The 21,755-nt window shown below is 38.4% G+C and overlaps 1 protein-coding gene across 1 annotated transcript in view; it reads left to right on the forward strand.

The window, feature by feature from the left end:
- Positions 1-21,755, forward strand: part of LOC140896499 (plasmanylethanolamine desaturase 1) — a 77,612-nt gene that overhangs the window by 46,506 nt on the left and 9,351 nt on the right. Inside the window, exons 4-5 of the mRNA XM_073308424.2 lie at positions 5,981-6,072; positions 16,824-16,968. Coding sequence (XP_073164525.1) covers positions 5,981-6,072; positions 16,824-16,968 — 237 coding nt within the window. The remainder of the gene's footprint in view (positions 1-5,980; positions 6,073-16,823; positions 16,969-21,755) is intronic.

The raw sequence follows: 21,755 nt of genomic DNA on the forward strand, positions 1-21,755 counted from the left end.
ACTGAATCAGCAGTTGATAGGGATGGGTTTTTGGCCTTTTAATCCCTTCTGGCAGTGTCTGGTGATTGTCTTTATCAGTTCATCTGGACGACTGGCAGCTTCTGAAAAGAATAAGGGCCAGCACTGTTGCACCAATCCTTGTGCTTAGTTAAACAGGTTCTAATGCCAAGGGTTTGTGCAAGTATAATGAGTATTCAGTTTGTATCTAATCTTTCCTTTTTTGAAGCACGTGGAGGTACTTGGAATACCAAAGTTGTCACACAAGCTTAAATTCTCTTCATGAAAACAATTTAGGGTGGGATTTTCAAAAGCATTTGGCACTGGTCTAACCCAGCTCCCTTTCAAATCAGTTATAAAGCTCCTGTTGATTTAATCGGGAGCAAAGTTAGTCAGTCAAAAGCTGAGCACTTTTGAAAATCTCTCCCTAGTGTGTATGGTAACACCCACTGTTTCATGTTCTCTATGTATATAAATCTCCCCACTGTATTTTCCACTGAATGCATCCGATGAAGTGAGCTGTAGCTCACAAAAGCTTATGCTCAAATAAATTTGTTCATCTCTAAGGTGCCACAAGTCCTCCTTTTCTTTCTCCCTAAACTGTAAATGAGAATATACATTTGAGGATATCACAACATAAATTTTTATACCGTGCTTATGATTGTGCTATTTGAGTGACTTACATTTGTGAGTTCATCTGCTTGATGATGCTTGATGATGTCACTTCATCCATTTGATGTGGATTTGGCACTGTAATTCATATTTACATATAATTTATTCTTTGGTACTCATATGCTGCGTATGAGTTGCCATACAAAATGTAGGCCCATATCAGTTGCCATACAAAAACCTTTCTGAAGCTCTCTAAATAGCATCGTTATTTCATTACCCTGAAGCTTAAGAAGTTTTCTCCACTTTTTTTCATTCATGTCTTATGTATAGGGACAAAATGGCTATCGACTAAATAAAATGTGATGTTATTTGGTCTGTAACTTTTTTCCTGATACATTTGACTTGATATTCATTTTAAGTGGCCTTTGGTTTTTTAAAGTCATTTAAATGATATACTTCATTGTTAAATGTCATTCTAATAATGGAAATACTAAACTATGACAGGTTTCAAAGAATGTTTCAAATACTAAGTCTGGAGGTAACAGCTTTATTACTGCTTGATGACTTGACCCATATTTCCTAACATGATTTCCCTGCTGTAACTTTAAGTGAGTTCATGTAAGTCTAATGATATCAGTTGACCTTGAGAGTTAAACCCAAAAGCCTGTGGGGGGTTTTAGTTTCTTGCACTGTTGTTAAACATTATCTTTTTTTAAATGGAGGACTTAAAAACTTCCAATATACTAAAATATATACGTGTACAATTTATTTAAAAAAACCAATATTTTTCCAGTCACTTATGAATCTCCAAATAGTGTGTTTTACAATATAGATGCATAGTGCAAGAATTAAACAGTATCAAAAACAATTATGATAATACCTTCTATAACACACGTGGTGGTGGTAAGTGGAAAGGCTGTGTGATAATGGTTATCAGACACCTTTGGCCAACTCACCATCACTAATCAGTCTCATCTGGGACTACTTCAAACATTCAGACCCCTCCAGACAGCTGCCATTTATTTTTATTTTTAAACAACTTGCCTGTTTCCTCCTGTCTCATAAATGTGGAATTTCCCACAGAATTACATTTGCCTGAAGCATAGGAACAATTTAGGAACAGTGACAAGTTTAAAGTCAGATATCTATCTTGAAACCCATCAGACTAGAAAATGAAACTTTATATCAGCCAGTGTAATGGGGATGTTGCCAGCTTTCCAGTGCATAAGCCACTGGCTTTTAGCTCTGAGATGCCAAATATTAAAACTTGCTTTGAGTCCTTTAAGAGCAAACCTTAAAAAAATCACATTATTCTGCATAGACAATCTATTGTAATCACATTTTAGAGGTTTCTAAAATGTATTTGAGAACATCTTTCTATCATTCTGAGGCCTGTATCATTGGATTAAGGCACAAAGAGAATCTGACTTTACAAGTTGAGGGATATAAAAATTTTGAAAAACTCCTTCAAACAGTTTCTAAAATGTTTTTTCTGTAAAGGATGTGGAATGCATAGAATATGTGACTGTATGGTATAAAGATTGTACCAGCACTGTTAATGTATTTGAATAATTTTCATGTGCCTTTACCACTTGTAAGTAATGTGGCCATTCCAAGTTGATGTTGATACAACCTTCATGTTCCACCATCATGCCTTCTCTGTTTCCCATGGTGTGGCTGCCACTGATACAGGCAAATAGGCATGTTTCCAGCACCTCTAGGCATGGCAGTCCATAGCCAGGCACCTCTGGGCTTACTGCATCACTTATGAATATAAAAAAAATTGCTTGAACCCCGGCACCTCTTTCATTACAAATTAGGCACTGTGTGTTTCTATCATCTGTGCATCAGACTGGGGGTACTCAGTCAGGATACAGAAATTTTCATGTCCACTCCAGCTGCTTCTCACCTCCCTGCAGCCAGACTCCCCAGTTGATTCTTGCCTGTGCTGAAGAAGCAGCAGGTGCCTCATGCTGAGGTGGCATCTTGAACCTTTTCAACCTGCTTCATTCTTCAGCTGGGAAAGAAAAAGAAGTTGGCCAGGAACTGACTGCAACTCTACTCTCCAGCACTTTGTTGTGGGCATTGTATGAACATGAGGCACGGAGTCCTCTTCGCAGATGGTCACTGGTTCACCTGAGGCAAGGCTGATAAGGGCACTTTCACGACGCTTCAGACACTTGGCACAGGGCTGGACAAATCTCTTAGCTGCCCCGCCCCTGAGGTAGAAGAAAGAGGAGGAAAGCAGTGTCAAGGAGGAGGCTGTCCAGCCCAAGGTAAGGGTATCCTTTTACCCCTTTCTGTGCCCCCACTTGGAAAACATGTGGTTCCAGAGGCCATTACCTGTATCAGCTAGGCATATGGAGCTTCCCTCATAGGTGGCCTTTTCTCTTTTTCACCTAAAATCTTCCTAACTGAAGGCCCATTTTCAGCTCTCTGTCTCACCTGTCTGCTTCCGATCTTGTCCCCGACTTCTCTGTCATGGGTGTCACTTCGCTGTCTCCTTTGCCTCTTTAAATGGGATAAACTGGTTAAGGAGGGGAAGTAGACTTTGATTCCCAGATCTAGATTTGCTTTCTCCCTGTCCCAACCCTATTCCTTTATCACTAAATCCCTGGAAGGTCTTGCCAGACCAGTGGGCCTATCTGGTTTCTCGTATGGCACTGACTTCCAAAATCTCCGCTGTCAAATGAAAGATTCCTGAGCAGGAGTGAGGCCTTCAAATATTCTTGCAATGGGCTAACTCAGAAAAATAATGGTCTATTTTTTGAGCTGAGGTTATTGCTAGTCAAACCTATTTGTGTAAGGCAGTGACAGTCACATCATGGGAGTGGACAGAAATGGAAAAAAAATATTTGGAAACTTTCAAATGTTTAATTTGTGTTGCAAAAACCAGTTTAGTTTTTTGACTATCCTGATGGTTTTCTGGTATGTGTAACAGCATACCAACAGAGAAGTTAGATACACTGCAACCTTCCATAAAGAGTATTTTAACACTATTTTTTTCTTAGAATTCAGAATGATGAAACACAAAGCAGGTTGCTCCCTAAAACAGAGGCATAACTTGTCCCACCTTACTCTAGGCTTTTTGTTTGCTGCCTTCATGCTTCCCTAGCCTGCAAGCAGGACCAGGAAACCCCTGAGGATTAAAATGCTAGCTTTACATTTTAATACATTTTCTGTACATCACATTTTCCAGGGCATGACCACAGAGGTACAGATGCCCACAAAACTGTCTAATCAGATGTATAGCTTGGGCTGAATAACTGAAATTAGGAAGTCAAGGCAGACTAACCTATATTATACAGACTTTGCAGTCATCAGCTGGGGAGTTTGCCTGCATGGAAGAGGAGGCAGAGCTGTGCATAAAAATTTCTGTACCTCATGTGGGCAGCACCGCTTACCTGACAGAAGACAAGGATGTACCCATTTGTCTGTACCGGTGGTAGTCACTCCATGAAACATAATTAACTGTCACATTTGTTACTATAATGCTATTTTTGTGAATTATGCCCAGTTTGCATGTTAGAGGAAGACTGAATTAAGGGTATAATCCTGCTCCCACTGAAATTATCTACATTTCTGGATTTTGACAAATAAGATCCCCAGAAGGAGGGAGAGATATTTTCTGTGACGTAGATGACACTATTAGAAATCCTGAAGTCCTCGCTCTGTTTTTATGCCAGCCCATGCTCAAGTAAACTCCTACGAAAATCCATCGGACTTTGGGGTTTGGCCGTTAAAATAGACTATGAAATTAATGGCCCATTTGAAATATTAGGATAAGTGCGGTTGACTTTAGGAAAATCCTTTAGTCTGAATACTAACATGCTTCATAGTGTTAGACTCAAGAAGCTCAATTTATTTAGCTTAACAACGATATGGTTTAGGGGTGACTTGATTACAGTCTATAAATATCTTCATGGGGAACAAATATTTAATAATGGTCTCTTCAGTCTATCAGAGAAAGATATAGTGTGATGCAGTGCTGGAAGTTGAAGCTAGACAAATCCAGATTGGAAATAAAGCATGCATTTTTAACAATGAAAGTAATAACTGTTGGAACAATGTACCAAGAGTCTTTGTGGATTTTCTAACACTGACAATTTTTAACTTGAGACTGGATATTTTTACTAAAAGATCTGCTCTAGGAATTATTTTGGGGAAGTTAAATGGCTTGTGTTATATGGGTGGTCAGACTAGATGATCACACTGGTCCCTTCTAGCCTTGGAATCTATGAATAGAAGTTCAGGGTGGTTATTAAATCTAGTTGTTGCTGTGACAACATGTCATACTGACTTCAAATATTTTTTTTAAATTCAGGACAAAGATGGTTTGCATGAAGAATTTATTTACTGTGAAGGGGAGTTTGTTTACATGGTAGCTAAGGAGGACAATGCTAATAATTGATGGGGGAAATGTAACTGGTATGGCAATTGTTTTGAATTAACTTCTTCACTTTAGTTTGACAGGCAAATCATGAATCTTGGAGTTAGATAATTAGCCCATTTAAAAAATCCTTTCCTTTTAGTTGTATTTTAATAACTAGAATAGAGTTTCATGGATAGTGGATTGAGTTACTGATATGCTGTATATAAAGCTTATGAAATATTAATATAAAACTTCAGCATTTTTGCTAGATGTTAATATTGAACCAGCATTTGAAAATGAGGGAATAGTTCAGTGTAAGTAGCTCTTGTAGTCTGATCACAATAAACCCCTGATCCAGTATTTTTGAATCCTTGCCCTTGTTGAGCTAGTATATGAAATTAAGCATTCAGATCTGGAAACTGCAGTCTCTGGAGAATTTTGCTCTTTTGGAAAAGGCTCTCTGCACAATGGAACCATTTTATGTTGCTGGAATGAAGGGCATTTCGGGAAGGTATTTCAATGAAGATACAAAACTGTATAGGCCACATAGAGAAAAATGGGGAGAGAGAGAGAGAGATAAGGAAAAATATGGTTGAAAAAATGTTGGAGAAACACTGGGCTAGCCCCATTATTTTGTGCTAGGTTGGGTTAAGTAAACCTACAACAGAGAAACCTTTAAAAACTGATTAATGGATTACTATTAAAATGAAGTTGGCACCTGCTGACTTGCTGGATTTTTATATGTAAAAGTGATTTTCTGATTCTGCATGATTCCAGAAGCAGCTTTTTAATATGTTTTTAAATGTAGACTTTACCTTTCTTTTAACTGAAATTGATTAAACTGAATTTTGCTAGTTTTGTGTGGTCTCATAAAAAGTATTTTTGCATTGGAAATCAGGACTTTTTTTTTTTAATTTTATCTGCTGCATAGGGTAAGTGGTTGATGTAACTTCAGTGTGTAGATTAGCTTCTACTGTTAACATTCTTTTTTATTTCCAGTTGCTGGAATTATTACAGCTGATTTTGCCTCAGGCATGGTTCACTGGGGAGCTGATACCTGGGGTTCCGTTGATATCCCTGTCATTGGCGAGGTAAGGAGAAGTTGACTTGTATTCAGTATGAGCAGTAGACTAGAAATAAATCATTTTAATATGCTTTCTGAAGATAAAAAATCAGGAAGGGTTGTGGGTGTCTTTCTGGTTTTACGCACCCATCCACCAGCAATATCTGGGAACCTTGCCCAAAACTCTTGAGACAGTGTTCATTCTTTCTTATGTATTGAGAAATGGATCTCACTTAAACACTGGGAATACTGTATCCACCCAATAAGAATTATTTTTTTATAAAGTAAATGCTGTAAAAGCGTGAAATTTTAGTGCTCAGGTTATCCATTGAACAAGTTTATCTGTGACACACAAAATGCAGTACAGAAAAGCTTATGCACTAAATCTAGGTATTTCTACTATGCCTATTACTACAGTATCCGAGCACCAACGTAACTGTTTAATTTTTAGAAATGCTTATTAGTACCTTATACTGAGATATGTGGAAGGAGGGGTGTAATTGAGTGATCTCTGTGCAATTGTGTAATATGGTCATTTTTAAAAAATCAGCACTGGAAAAAAACAGCTCTTATAAGAAACGTACATTTTTGTAAGTCTGCAGTTAAAGTCTGAACACCAGTGAAATAAGTTATTTCCTTGTGACAATGCCATATTTAGCACACTAATAAAAGAGGGGAAAGAAAGTGATCTTTGATACGCTAATTATTTTCGGTACTTGCATCAGAGTTTAGTAAATCAGCATGCTACATCTGCAGTGCTAACCAAACTAATCTAAAATACTGGCCTCCCTGTGGAGGTATAGAAATGTCATAGTCCATGGAGACTTGGACTGCATTTATGCAGGTCTGCCTTTTCTGTCATAGATTCAACAGACCTTCCCAGAGAAGATCTACAGTGCTTTAAACAACCTTAACATGGGGTTTAAAGAGATTAATGAATATCAGCCTTGTACTAAATAAATCTTTATCACTTCCTTTACCTACTACAGTAATTGCCTTAGTGCAGTGTAACACATTCAATCTGCCAGCTTGCCGTTAATCTCAAATACATCTTTGACAAAAGAATCCATTTTATCTTCATTTTTGTGTGTGTGTATGTGTGCACACTTGCCAAATCTGGCACTTAATCAGGTCATTGAAATACTATATGAGAAGCTGCTGTGTAATATGAAAATAATATGGTTGATGAGACCATTCGTAGGATATACATAGCAAAAGCTCCATTTTATCCTCACTTAATTTTGTATGTGGTATAACATATATGCCTGCCTTTCACAAAACAAATTATTAATAGACATAAATGAGGCATGGGCTTAAAATGGTGACATCTGAGGTGTGTACAAATAAATAAAGTGCAAGTATGTGTGTGTGTGTGTGTGTGTGTGTTACACACAGGTACACACACTTCTTAGATATCAACAATTTTGGTCATATATATGAGAGAGATATTAGGCTTTGTGTGCATATTTATGTTTTCATTTTTCCACTCTGACTTCTGATCTGAATTTCCAATATATAAATGCTTATAGTTTTCATTAAGAAAGAGTGGATTATTTTAAAGGACTAGTCTCAAAATTATTAATTGCAATTTAGCAACAGCCAGGAACAATATGTAATAATGTAACTACTTTAGAAGTGTTTTGTAATTAAAATAATTTTACCTTTTTATTTAGCAGAAATGGTACAATTAAATTAATTATGGGTCTCCATCTAAAGTCAGTCCTCTCTAACATTATCTGGTGAATTTTTTTAAATGCATATTATTTATTTACTTATTTATATTTAGCTACTTGGTAGCACTCACAGTATATTTTCCATTTGCAGTGCTGTAGCCAGGTTGGTAACCGGATATTAGAGAGACAGGGGGTGGGTGAGGTAATTCCTTTTATTAGACCAACTTCTGTTGGTGGAAGAGGCAAGTCCCTCAGAATTTGTGTTAACTACTTATGCTAAACAATCTGTTCCACCTTGTGTTTAGCTCTGACACTGGGTTCCTTTCCCAGACCTGAAGAAGAGCTCAGTGTAGTTTGAAAGCTTTTCTTTTTTTATCAGCAGATGTTGGTCCAATAAAATATATATTACCACATCCACCTTGTCTCTCTAATGTATTTTCCAGACATTCAAGAAGTTGAGGGAGATAAGAATGTTTATATTAGTCAACTAGATTCAAGATAGGAAGGATGGAAGAAATGGGTCTTAATTCTGGACATGGAAAGGGCCCTTGCAGACTAGCTTAAATTACCTGCATAGATAGTTGCATGGCAGATGTTATGGAGGTCAGGTGACTTTGTGAGAAGCAGATGGAGATGAGAAGTAATATTGATGGAGTGGATGGTCTGGGGGGTAGTGCTAAACTTGATATAGGTGGATAATTAGGAATGGACAGAGCCTTGAAATAGATGATGAACTTGTATCTGATGCAATAGTGGAAGGAATTCATACTGGGGAGTGACATGCGCATCAGTTGGATCAAGGGAGATGACTTTAACAGCTGCATTTTGTATGTATTGAAGGAGCAATGTGTGTGTCTTCAACAATGGCCAAGATTTTCAAAAGTGCAGAGCATTCACAGCTCCCCTTGAATTCAAGTCCCTAAAGTTGTTAGGCCAGGGTAAAATCGAATATTGAAATCAGTGGGGAGTGGTTGGGTTACCACTTTTTTTGCAAAATCAAGCTTTTTATATTTTGAAAGTAAGTGTTTTCTGTGTGTGTACAATATACCTGTTAAACTGAGAGGCAGTGTAATCAGGGCACTGGATTGAGAATCAGGTGAACTGGGTTTTATTTCTGTTTCTTCCATTGACTTATTATGTGATCTTGGGCATGTCCCTTTATCTTTCTGTGCCTCATCGTCCATATCTGTAAGATTGAGATTATATTTGCTTTTCTTTTTAAAGTGCTTTGAGATAAGTATGAAAAGATTATGTAAAAATAACTTGTTATTCCTAAATTCTGCAGTACAGCCCTGATTTTTCCCCCCTGCCCTATTATATTCCAAATTTTCTTTAATCTTTGGAAGATAGGCTTTTGTATAAAAGGGATAGAAATGCATTGTGCATAACTATATGAAAGAGCTGTACCATTGTTTTTAACCTGGAATTTCAGATAGCCCGAGGCTGGATAGTTGAGACTGAACTGTGCATTTATTTTAACTGCTCTTGATGGAGGGGTGGGAATTTTCCCTTTACATTTAGGTGATTGTTTTTATATCATATTTCTTGACCTTTCATGGCTGTGTTTGGAGCTTGTGGTTGCTAAGCACTTTTTACCTCCTTCTTTAAAAATCAGTCACAAGACAGTGACCGGTTTGAGACTGTATTTGAGAGGCTGGCAGAGTGGTTGGATTTTTCTCATACTCGCTGCAATCCTCACATATTTTTGCTGCTGAGCTGCTAAGACCATGACCTATCTGATGCTGTAATACTTCTTCCCTTTTCTCCTTTGACCCATTGTTTTCAGAGTTTCCTTAGAGTCCTGTCGGTGAACCACACATACTGCAGCTTGATGCCTCTGTGTGTAGCTTCTGGGTTTGCCCTTGCTCTACAGTTGACCTTGCAAGGTCTTTCTTTCCTGTAATGTTTATATTTTATTCATTTTCAAGGTAGAGTGCTTACCCTCAGACTTGTTGTTCGCATATTAGTAACAATCTCCATGGCAAAGAAATTTACAGTGAAACTGTAATACTAAGACTGTACAAACACATGAAGCTTAAATGTCAGTCTACCCATTTCTGAGGGTGGATCTTTCTCTCTTACATAATGCCAGAATTGCAACCATTAATTTTACTAATATCTCTGGGGAGGCACATCAGATTACAGGAAGTATTATACCAATATTATCAGAAAGAGATGAGATATTATTTTTGAACCATTTTCCCACTCATAACAACATATTTAGGATCTAGCTAATAACAGGCTTAAACTAGAAGAAGGGGCAGATAACTATAGAACATTCCAGACTTGGGTGCCTAAATCCTAAATCCGTGTTTTGGAACCTAAAGGAAGGGGGCCTGATTCCCAGAAGTACTCCATTTCTACTGCTTGCATTGAAGTCATTGTGCAGAGGCGGGCATCATTTAGCAATAGGATTGAAAAACTGACATAGAACAGAGGCAGGGAGAGAGAGGTCTCCGACTTTCCTGAAAGACACATTGAACAAAGGGACAAAAGATCTTCCCAGGCTCCTGCCTGAAGCATCAAAGAATTAGTCTGAAGTAATACTGGACACGCAGGCCAGGGTGAAGGTCTATGATTTAGTGCCAGAATTTCATAATTCTGTACACACAAGTGCACATGCAATAACAATAATTTCAGATTGCAGACGGGAAATTAGCCCTCTAATTGGCTTATGTACTGACACAGTTGCCAACAATGAGATGAGCAATTATGGAAGGAATCTGGTCCCGAAGATGGACTTGGAGACCAAAATGTTCTAACTTGTCCTTTTAAATTAGGGGTCTGGTTTTCAGAGGTGCAGATGCACAATCTTTCTCCAGTGTTCTCTGGTGCAGTATAGTTTCTTGGTGTCCAACCCCTAACCCATTTTCTAGCAATATAGCCAGAAGCATTCTGGAACTACCCATCCTGCAGATTCCAGAATGGAAATCTCAGTGTTTTAACAAATACAGCTCTTTGTCACATAGCTATGTCTTACAAGAGGAATTTCAGTCTCCTGCCAGCACAATATCACTTGTATATTTTGCTTGCCCTAGCAAGATTGTCCCCCTACCACATCTTACCTTAGTGGTTACTTCTCCTGCAGCTCCTTGGTCATTTTTTGTTCACTGTGTCACCTGCATCCTCTCAGGGCACCAGCCAGATCCTATTTTACAGGGACCCAACACGACTCTAGTAAACAGGGGAAAGGGCCTTGGGACCCAACAATGCAAGCTACTGTTTCTCTTTCACTTAAAAAAAAATGAATTGAAACTAGCCTATGACTTCCCAAGGGTAGCTAATAGGGAAATTTTCAAAGCTACCTCAGAGATTTAAGATCACAAGACCTAGTGAAAGTTAGTGAGGATTGTGCTCCCAAATCTCTTAGGTGCTTTTGAAAATCTTTCTTCTGAATGGCCTTTCTAAAAGATTTTAAAGGCAAAAATCCTTCTTTGTAAAGGCTAGAAAGCATTGTGCCATCATACTTTTCATAACAATTGTCATTTTGTATGCCATGTATTTTAGCCAAAAGAAATGCCAAGAGATTTTATTAGTTATTTTACCACATTGAAGCTATGTCTCCCACTTAATAGCTATCAGTGATCTTATTTCTGAAGTTTGACTCCTGCATAGCTATTCAGATTACAAGTTTACAATTCTCAAATTTATGTATTTATTCAGAGTATAGTCTTAGCAGTCATTTTTATCATTTGCTGTGTGACAGATATTTTTAGCTCGGTGGTTAGTGTTGACCACAGATCCATCCATGCTTCCAGAGCCAGTGCATTAATGCTGTTATTTTAGGAGGAGGTGGTATAGTTCTAATAGTGCTTCAGTACATAATTTTGCTTTTGCAGCAGTTATTTTAATCTTCTGCTAAGTGGCTACTATACATCTTCTTTACATAAATAGCATTGTTATAAGTCCATTGGAGGAGCTGTGGAGGATATGAGTATTTTAAATTTCTTATTGTAGAATTCCAAATAATTACTTGGTGTAAATCAGTTTAGTCTTCAGTTTACTTCAGATTATTTATTCAAACAAATGAATGCTATTTTGTTATGTTTCCTTTCTTGTTCCTATTGTTCACTTTTCTCATGCTTCCTTTTGGAAGTGTAAGAACTCTGAAATCCACTCATAGAGAAAGTTCTATTGAAACTATCAGTAGATCAGCTTGCTTGTAACTTGCAGAACTTCACATCAGCATCATTGCTCTTGTATTAAGCAATTATTTCAATATATGCTCTTTCATGGTGATTGTTTGGTGCTTAATTGAATACTTCCCATTAGCTCTCTTTTCTCAGATTGATTTCTGTACTTCCTTAGCATAATGAATACAGAGATTTGCAAGAACAAAAAGTGCTACTACCCTATTAGCCATACCAGGAAAATAAATTGACACATTTCTCCAATTAAACATGCTGGGTTTTTTTAAAGTTCTTTGAGAAATTCCTTGCTTCTTACACACCAGATAACAAAATCTTTTAATGCCATAATCTCTTCGTAATGTAGGATCTTTCTAGGTCTGAGGCTTGACTGTCTTATGTTTTCAAAGCATGAGTTACAAGAAAGGGACATTCTTTCCAAAAGACACAGATCTTTGAGTAGTGTCCCTATGGATGCTCCATGTCAAGCGTGTATGTGCTTTCGATTGGAGATTTTTGGTAGTAATGTCCGTTTGGTGCACTCGTGCACCCTACTCATCCTCATGCCATGCAACAAGGCTACATAGGGCTGCATGGATGAATCCCTCTCAGTGCCTTCTCAACCACCTTGACCTGAGACAGCACATCCAGCATGCCCACTTCAGTCAGTCAAGCTTGCCTCAACTAGTCTTTAGTTAGTTGTTAGTTTTATTAGTTTAGTGTTTAGTATTGTTGAATTTGTTGGTTTTTGTAAGAGGATTGTGCCTTGTCTTTATTCCCCTCCCCTTTCTTGGAGGTTCTCCCTCGGCTTGGAGATATGCCAAGATCACCAGGGTTCTGATATTGTCTCACTTGCTGGGAAGTGATCCTGGTCAGTGACTGGCATTCCTGGTACGTTCGTTCTCTAGGAGAAACATATGTTCCACAGAAGTACAATTTCTGTTTAGCCCTGAAAAGCAGGGCCAGGAAGAAAAGAGAGAGTAAGATGAGGAGGTTTTATGATGGAGTGCTTCCTCTGCCTCACCTCAGACCCAGGGCAGGAGATTTCCCCTCCTCCTTCCCATGCTCACACACCAGTCTCTGAGCAAACATAGTACCCTGTTAGCCTCAGCCCAATGTTCATCTCGACCGTCCATACTAAAGTGACCCTTTGCATTATCTGGATACGTAAAAATTAGGATTAGAATTTGGTAATGGGTCAGATATATATCAGGTTTTTATTTTACCTGGAGCAGTGCTTAGTATCAGAATGTTTGTTATGGACTTATATACATTAACTTTCAAATAATATTCTTAAATAATATAAAAATAATATATTTTTTGTGCAATTGATATTCATTATCTTTTTTGTTAATGAGCTGGCAACTACAGTACCACTTAAAAAGTCACTATTTGCTGCTTGGCAGTATTTTCAGTTCATCATGGCGTTTGTTCCAGTGCTGTTCCACTATTCATAGAATCCCTTTTGAAGCACTTGTGGATACAGATGGTTGAAATACCATGTAAAATTCTTCTCTTAGATCCTCCTGAAAGCAAATAGCTCCTTATATGTGCAGAACTCCCATTTGGTCTGAAAGCATGGGATTTGTCTCTTAGAATGGGACATGTGTTGTAATCCCATTTCCATGCAAGAACCTTAACATGGTGCTATTCCCTTCCATTTGCTTCTATCATTATGCATACATAGGTGTATTATTTGTGCTGTACTATAAATTTGGTGATGTTTCTAATGACATTCAGAAATTTTTGCAGTCTTTTAAATGTTGCAGGGTTTCTTTCTTTGTTTCTTTCAGCAGCCCACTTTGATGAATGACAGGTTTTCATTCTTTTTCATATGGGGGAAAAAGCAGCTTTGCTTCCCTTTCTCCTGAGAAATTTTACAAAATATTCCATAAGTCATCTTCGAACCAGGGGTGTTTCCTTCTTTCAAGGTTCTTGGGATCATTTTCTTTTTTCTGAAGTCATGTGCCAACTTGTAAAGATACATAGCAGTCTTCAGATTCACTTTTGTGTTTTGAAAGTTGATCTAAGAAATATATTTTTCTACGAGATAATAAACTTGTCATCAAAATGTAAAAAATTATCTTTCATCCAACCAGAATTTTTTTCTACCAGCTAAGACCCTGATCTTGCAATTGACCGCATGCAGATGCACCACTGTGGTTTCTCTGAGCCCCATTGCAACGGATGGGGTTCTGTCTGGGCGCCTATCTGTGCATGTGTGCTGTCAGTTGCTAGATCAGGGCCTTAAAAAGTAATACATTGCATTTGCCCACCTGCAGTTTTTCTTTTAGAGTCTACTAGTAACTGGAAACAATTTACTTTGGGAGAACTCAGTATACGGTTATAATTAACCTAGCGACAGTGACTGTCATTCACAAATCTATTACTTATTTTGTGTACAAGATTGTAAGAGTTTTATAAAAATTAATAAAATCTGTTAGCCTTTAAGGTGTCACCAGACTCCTCGTTGTTTTTATAAAAATATAGCAATTAAAATAAATTGAATGATTTAGCAACAATCAGAGGAAACTTACAACTTACTGATCCAAGATATGTTTATACTTCAAGCACAAATTAACTCTCCCTTACTTGGGATAGACTTCTTTTTATGGTTATTTGTACTGAGTGGTTACTCGTTCACTAGTCAGCCCCAAACATGTTCTAGGTGCTTGATAGACAAGAAGGAGAATTAGTATGAAGAGATTAGTATGGCTTTTTTTATGAACATCAATACAATGAGATATTTTGATGTTCTATACCTGTCTGAGGCTATGCCTACACTTGTGGTGGCATGAAGAGTACAGACTCTGCATGACCCCCCCAAGCATGGGTATAAATAAGCAGTGCTTCACCATCCACACTGCTAGGTGAGTAGAGCAAAGACATGCCAGAACCTTAGGGTATGTACCCTATATGGCTCTTTACATGCCCGAGCAGTGCCACTCCTGTCTACGCTCTTATATTTTGCATGTAGCGTCCTGCTTCTGGAGCCTTTTCCCGTCCCAGAGAAAGGCTTCAGCAGTGGGGAACTGCCAGAGCTTTTTCCCGCTACCTCTCCCCAGCTGGAGCTTTTCACTGCTGCATGTAGCTACATACCACAGTGTGGCTACAGCCTGCTTTCCTATATAAAGTGTAGCTATATGTACGTTACATAATGCTGCCAGTGTAGACAAGGCCTAGGTAATGTAGTTGCTGGTCAACTTTTTGTTGGAAATATACTTCGCTTGAACTTTGAATTGTACGAATTATAGGTTGGTTAACTTATTTTTTTAATAATCTAGTTTCTGTACCAGAGCTTCTCTCTCTTTCTTATATTGTCTTTTCTCTAATGAATTCCTTCCTTCCTTGTTCTGTAGTATCAGTCAATATCCATGTACCCATAGAATGTAAAATCTTGTAGCTGTAAAAATCTGATATTAAATCATTTGGTCTGGAAATTCAAATGCAGAAGTTGTAATTGAAATGTCTCTAAGGTTCTTTGCAGTTGTGTTAAGTAAACCTTAGTTTTGTTTGTGGAGTTTGGCTTACTTAGAGTTTGCTTATTCTTTAAAGTAAATTATTCCATTCATTGTGAGAATTTGAGTAGTAATCCTGTGACATGATATTTATACAGAAAAGTAAGTATTTGAAAGTCTCTCTAGTGGGAACTATCTGTTCTGTGTTGTAAAATTCCTGTTGTCATTTAGGCTGTTGTGTAAGTATTTCCTTTATAGAAGTGGGGATCCAAAAGAATTTTTACCATGTTTTTTTTTAAATGATTGCTTTAATCCCACAATTTTACTTTCTTAGCTTGCTGCAGTACAACAAATGAACCTGCTAGCAGCTAATCTAGCATGTGAATTGATATAATTACAAAACCTCCACAACCATGCGAGTTGGTAAAAAGCTAGTTGTCAAAGGAAACATTTTTCTAAATGTTGCTTCAGTTCTGTGGTTATAGGAGAGGAACATACGAAACCTGTAACAGTAGCAGTGTAGATAAAGTTCTCGCAGTCTCCCGAGGTAATGATATCCCATATTTGTTTTCATTCCACAGGCATTTGATGTGCCAGGGTCTTGTCTGAATAGAATATACCCACACAGAAAATTGGGATGTTAAATGGTCACAAGTTACGGCATTGCTCCAGTAGCAGATTCTCACCAAGATGATGATGTTCAATAATAATAACAACAATACCTAGCTCTCATACAGGAATGCTAGCACTTACATCCAAACAAAAACACAAACTTCTGTGATATCTGTAACTTGTAGTTTTTGTGTCATATGCAAATTTGTGTGTTCTGATTTGTGTTGTCATCCAAGATATTGATGTATGCTGAAGAATACCAGACCCACAATCAACCCCTTAGGGAATTCATACATGTTCCACACACACATGCCATTCCAATGTAACACCATTGATTACTTGTGGCTGGTTATCCCTAGGCAGTATTTTTAGCCACTTAACTGTAATTAATATTTTTCTCCACTGATATTAATTGTGGACACAAAAATTAGAACTGGTCTTTTAAAATGTGGCCCATTTTGTCCTCTAGATTTGTTATACCCCGGCCTATTAGTACATAAAGCTATTTGCTGTGTTTGGCATGGCATCTGTGTCACATATCTGTGTTGGCGGTAACACTGAAGGTTCCTTTGCTGTATTGGGTAGGTTGTGGCTGGTTCTGGATGGGTATGCAAACTAGGAAAATGTCCGCATTCCTGCACGATCAGCCAACCACAGTTCTTGGGCTCCATCAAGCCTCTTCAGTGTGAACACTTTGCGTTCTGGTGATAAATTATACTTTTTTTTTAATGCTCTCAAGTTACGTTTAATTGATAAAATCATACTTTTAGTAACCTTTGTTAAATTCAAGATTTTTCATATTGGTAGGAAAATGGATTGTATGTTCACACTGAACACACAAACTTGGGAGAAAGTCTGTAGGACCTCTGCAAAAATAATTAAAATAAATCTTGTTTTTTCTACCAACAGGCATTTATCAGGCCATTTAGAGAGCATCATATTGATCCAACAGCAATAACCAGACATGACTTCATTGAGACCAATGGAGATAACTGTTTGATAAGCATAATTCCACTGGCCTTCATGTTCTATAAATTCCTTTCTCAAACACCAGGTAAGCTTGTGTTTTGTTTTGTTTTTTTCTTGGTGGACAAAGGGGGTGAGCACCTCTGGTCATTGTCAAGGGACTTCTGAGGTCTGGTTCTCTACTGCCTTGCAAGTTGTATTGTCATTGATGCCACTGCAAAGTTTTAATGTTTGCAGGTTGGAATTCTCCACTCACTCTGCACAGGTGTAAATGATGAAAAAAGGTATGGGGCAATGGGAAATCAGGCCTGTGGTTTTTACCACTGAGAGAGTCTAAAGGTGAGGATTGTCTTTTTCCAAAGTGCAGTCCCTTGGTCACAAGCTGCGGCAGCTGAAAGTGTGGGCTGGAGGTACGTTTTGTCGTTAATGCTCAGCTTGTCTCTTGCTGTTCCTTTTCCACAGAGTCTGTGCTGAAGTGTACTGACTGCTGTCGCAGGTATAGGCATGGAGCAAGGAGAATCTTGATCCAAAAAGGGTCATGAGCTAAGTGAGCCTGGGAAAGTTCAGGTTTTGCAGGCAGCCACACAGATTGGTAAATTTGAAGAATCTGAAACCAATCTTATTCCTTTGCTTTGTGCTCCAGGGACTGAGTCTTGGAGTGCCAGACTCTTCTGGGAATCAGTCTGCTCTCTCCTCCTCTCCACACTTCAGGGAGAAGGACTACAGCAGTGCAGACTGCTTCTTAACTAACCACATCTCTATGTCGCAAGAGCTCCTTACCACCTAGGCTTCAAGGACCTGGTGTCCAAGACTGTGGCTGTCCTGGGCCAGTGTCTGAGAATCAACTCCCTTTAGTCTGCAACCCGGTGGTGAGTCTTTGCTTGGCCAGTTGATGCAAGTTGCAGTGGAATATCACAGCATTCTCTGCTGAACTGAACTCTGTGTTCAGGGTTATTTGGTTTAGGTCTGAAAGGCTGGGGTGTGGCTAGCCTGAATTTCCACTCACATGTTCACCTGGCCCTGCTAATAATGAGCTGAATTTCATATTGCCTGTACTGCACAGCCAGCTTGCTGCACAGAATCTTAACAGCCTTAATAATTCCCCTAACCATCCAATTAGACTAATAATAAAGGCTTAATTACATATCCAGTTAATCATCAGATTTGTTCATGGAACAGCTTTAATTGGTAGATACAGCTGTTACAATTTTCCAGTTTGAAAGCTATCACCCATTTTTGCTCACAGCTATATTCACCCAACTGTTTTTATTATTGGGACTTGACTGGCATTATTAAGACAATAAAAAGGCTCAGGAACTAAGAAACCTAACCACCCACTGCTATTGCAGCACCCTTCTACCAAACGCTGCCTGGGTTCAAGCCTGACCCTCAGGTTTATAGTGCTTTGTACTGCACATGTTGAAGGAACTCCAAATAGCAAATGGCTTCTTTATAGGTTTCCAAAAATGAAGCTGTTCTGTATTCTGCCCAAGTGGTTCCCACAAAATGATTGTTAAAGACTTTGGGACCTGGAAGCTTCTTGGCTTTGTATGATTCAATAATGCACTACCTAAGCCATTTTGTAATAGATCCTTCAGTAGCCCTGAGTCTTTTCTTATTATGGAAACATATAAATTGGCTCATCCTGTAAAACCCTTCAGTTTTAAAATGTAAAACCTAATTGCCTTATGGACATTCAAAGAATGGAGGTGCTTCTCTGGGGAGGTTTTGCACTGAACCAAAAGATGACAGAACTAGTTACTGATTAAAAAGAATGGAAGAATTAACCTCTTGATGCCAGTTGTCAGGCTTCCCCCCACATTCATATTTTCTATGCAGCTTTAATTGCTATTCTTTTTTTACACCACAAAGATCTGTTTTTGTTTTCTTTGGGGTTCAGTGGGGTAACTGCTTACAGCAACCTCGTTGTCTTAATCAGTTTTTCCTTTGTGCTTTTTAATCAAGTGACCTGTCCAACTGCGACTAGCATTCCCTCATTTAATAAACCTCCTGATATCCCTTCTGTGCTTAGAAGACCCATGTGTAAGGTTCAGGCTCTGCTGACAATATTGGTCTTTGCTGTATGTGTCTCTTTGAAATCACCTTAATTTAAAAAATAAAATAAAACCTTCCACTTCCAGTGTGTCCAGAATAATGAATCCACTTTAACATAAATAATTTTCTATCAAAGCCTAAGAAATGGCCGTATTTTTAGGAAGCATTACACCCTAGGGAAGTAAATGACATATAAAAATGAACTTTCAAAGTGTTGGTCTATAGAAAAAGGAGCAGTGTGTGATGGCAAAAAATGAATTTCTGTGAATTAGCACAACTCATTATTCGTGCTATACACACCTTACTGTCTTATATTCCCTGTACTTAGCTGGAATATAAAATTAAAAAACTGCAGCCCTTCTCCCTGGCCCTCAGTGGCGGTCTCTCTGATTGGATGCCACCTACAGCATGGCAGAGAGCATCAAGAAGCTAGAAGCTGGGAAACATGCAGTGTAACCGTTTCTTAAAGTGCATATCACAAGTTAGCTTTATATATATTTTGTTAATGTATTCTAGGTTTAACAGACCCTTCAGTTCCCACTAACAACTCATTTAAGAGGGGGAAGAAACATGCAGATCAAGAGCACTTTGACAAAATGTGGTGCCGTAGCTGAATCCTTTAAAAAAAATGGAATAAAAGATTTCATAAAATACACAGGTGGATAACTTTTCAAGTGAGAGAAATGATAGTACCTTGAGAATTATGTCCTATATAATGCTTAAATTCAAAGCTTTTTGTGGCAGGGGCTTTCTGGATTTTGTCTATCTAGTACAACGCCAAGCATATTGCATTTAACAAATAATAAACGTAGTGTGTAGATTTCCTATTAATTTTCCTTCAAATAATTTGCAGAGCTCTCCATAGTGTGCTTATATTCCTGCCACAGCAACATTAACTTCCGTAATCTGCGGTCAGGGAGACAGACACTAACTGAATAATCAATTCACCTCTCTGTTCATCAGCACTGTATTTTAGAATGTACATATGCAAACCAGATGTAGGTAATTTGGTCTATGGCTTGCTCCTGCAAAGTGTTGAGCACTCTTGCAAGGTGCGGAGTACCCGTAACTAACCCTGGCCTTAATAAGAGAATCTGGTCATAGCATGCAATCTTCATTTTCTCCCCAAGTGTCCGGTACATAGCAGTCATGGGTATTCTTGTTGGCCACTTCAGAAGATTTTTGACAATGTCCGTCTTTTGCTATGTTTTAGCTAGCTGATGGTATCTGAGCAGCTGCAGCTCCAAGTGGAAGAGTTAACTGCTGAAAATCTTGGATTCACATTTATGCAGTTTCTCTGTCATGGGGCTGCAGGCAACAATGTTAGGAACATATACCAGTCATTAAAAATCTTCCTAACATCTCATGTTAATTTGTTGATAAACCAGTCCAAAGGCTGAAAAAGGGACAGTGTGAAATGAGTGCAAATAAAGAAGAGACATTTAACCTCACATTCCACAAGGGATATTTAATAGAGATGAACTTGAACTAAAACATCAGATCCAAATCCCCTCAAACTCTGGGGAAGTGCAGCTCTAGATCAAAACTTGGCAGTTCAGGCTCAGCTCTTTAGCTTAAGGAAATGTTAGAAAAGCCGTAGAAACTTTGGGAAGAACCTGTCAAGTTTTGGGGCATTTTTTGGTAACCAAAATAAATCACTCTCCTTTCCGTTTTTAGTGCAAATGAAAAGAGCCGTGTGTGCAGTATGTTATGGATGCTGAGCCTACTGGACCTTTAACAACCCCAGATCTTACCTCCTTTTTATGTTTTGCCTTGTGATTGAGGAAGTAGATGAGACTAGAACTTCCTCACCATTAGAATATTAAAAATCCCCACTAAGGATCTATGGTTTTATGACCCTCTGTGTTACTTCAGTATTATCATTGAATTCTGTAGGGCTTAACATGAAGCCCAGTTTTTAACTCCATGATCCTCAATGAAGGCTACTCAACTTTTTGTCCTTACCCATCATTTACAGGGATAATTTTTGTCTATTTAATTTTTAAATAGAATCTATTTTTTTTAAATCAAGCACTTAGAGTTAATTGGTTTGGAATTTAGCACATTGTTTTTATATCTGCTACACACTGTTCATTGTGACTACCAAACCATCAGGCTGAGATTCCTTGATTTATCCCTGCCATTATGCAGTATAGTACCTGGCTTACAACCATATCAGGAATCTTTTTTGGTTTATGGTGGTTCATTAAGTGCCTACAATTAAGCATCTGTTCAAACTAAAATGTTAAATTTTTATGACGTTTGGGTTCAGCACAAATGTCATATTTCAGTACTTGGCTCTTAAATACCTTATTTATTGTGACTTCCTAAATTTACCTTTTTATCCCCTTTTTCCGAAGTTACTCTGTTGTTCGCTCTCACTTTTCCAAAGTTGTCCGCCACTCTGCCCTGCCTCCCTGACCCATCGCATTTTCTTGCCCCCTGCCTCTTCTGTTTCCTTCTCCCAGCTGCACCTCTTTCCTATGCATGAAACATGCTTTCTGAATCCACCATTTAATTTCCCCTGCCCCCATTTACGTGAACTCACTTCTGCCTTATCACCCATAGGTGTGGTAATTAAAAAAAAAAACCAAACATATCGCACGGAATATGACAAGATGTGCATGTGCCAGAATGAAGTTGCCTTGTGATCCTATAACTATGATTCTTCCCTGCCTCTTCTCTTCCACCTGAACCCTCCCCTTCTCTCCTCCTCCCCCCCCCCTTGTTGTCCGTCCCTGTCTTGTCAGTATTTAACATGTTAGCTCTTTGGGGCAGGGAACAGGTGTTTTAATACATTTCTGTACAGCATCTGGCAGG

This window comes from Lepidochelys kempii, chromosome 12, assembly GCF_965140285.1.
Source record: "Lepidochelys kempii isolate rLepKem1 chromosome 12, rLepKem1.hap1, whole genome shotgun sequence".
In the NCBI taxonomy this organism is placed as follows: domain Eukaryota; kingdom Metazoa; phylum Chordata; order Testudines; family Cheloniidae; genus Lepidochelys; species Lepidochelys kempii.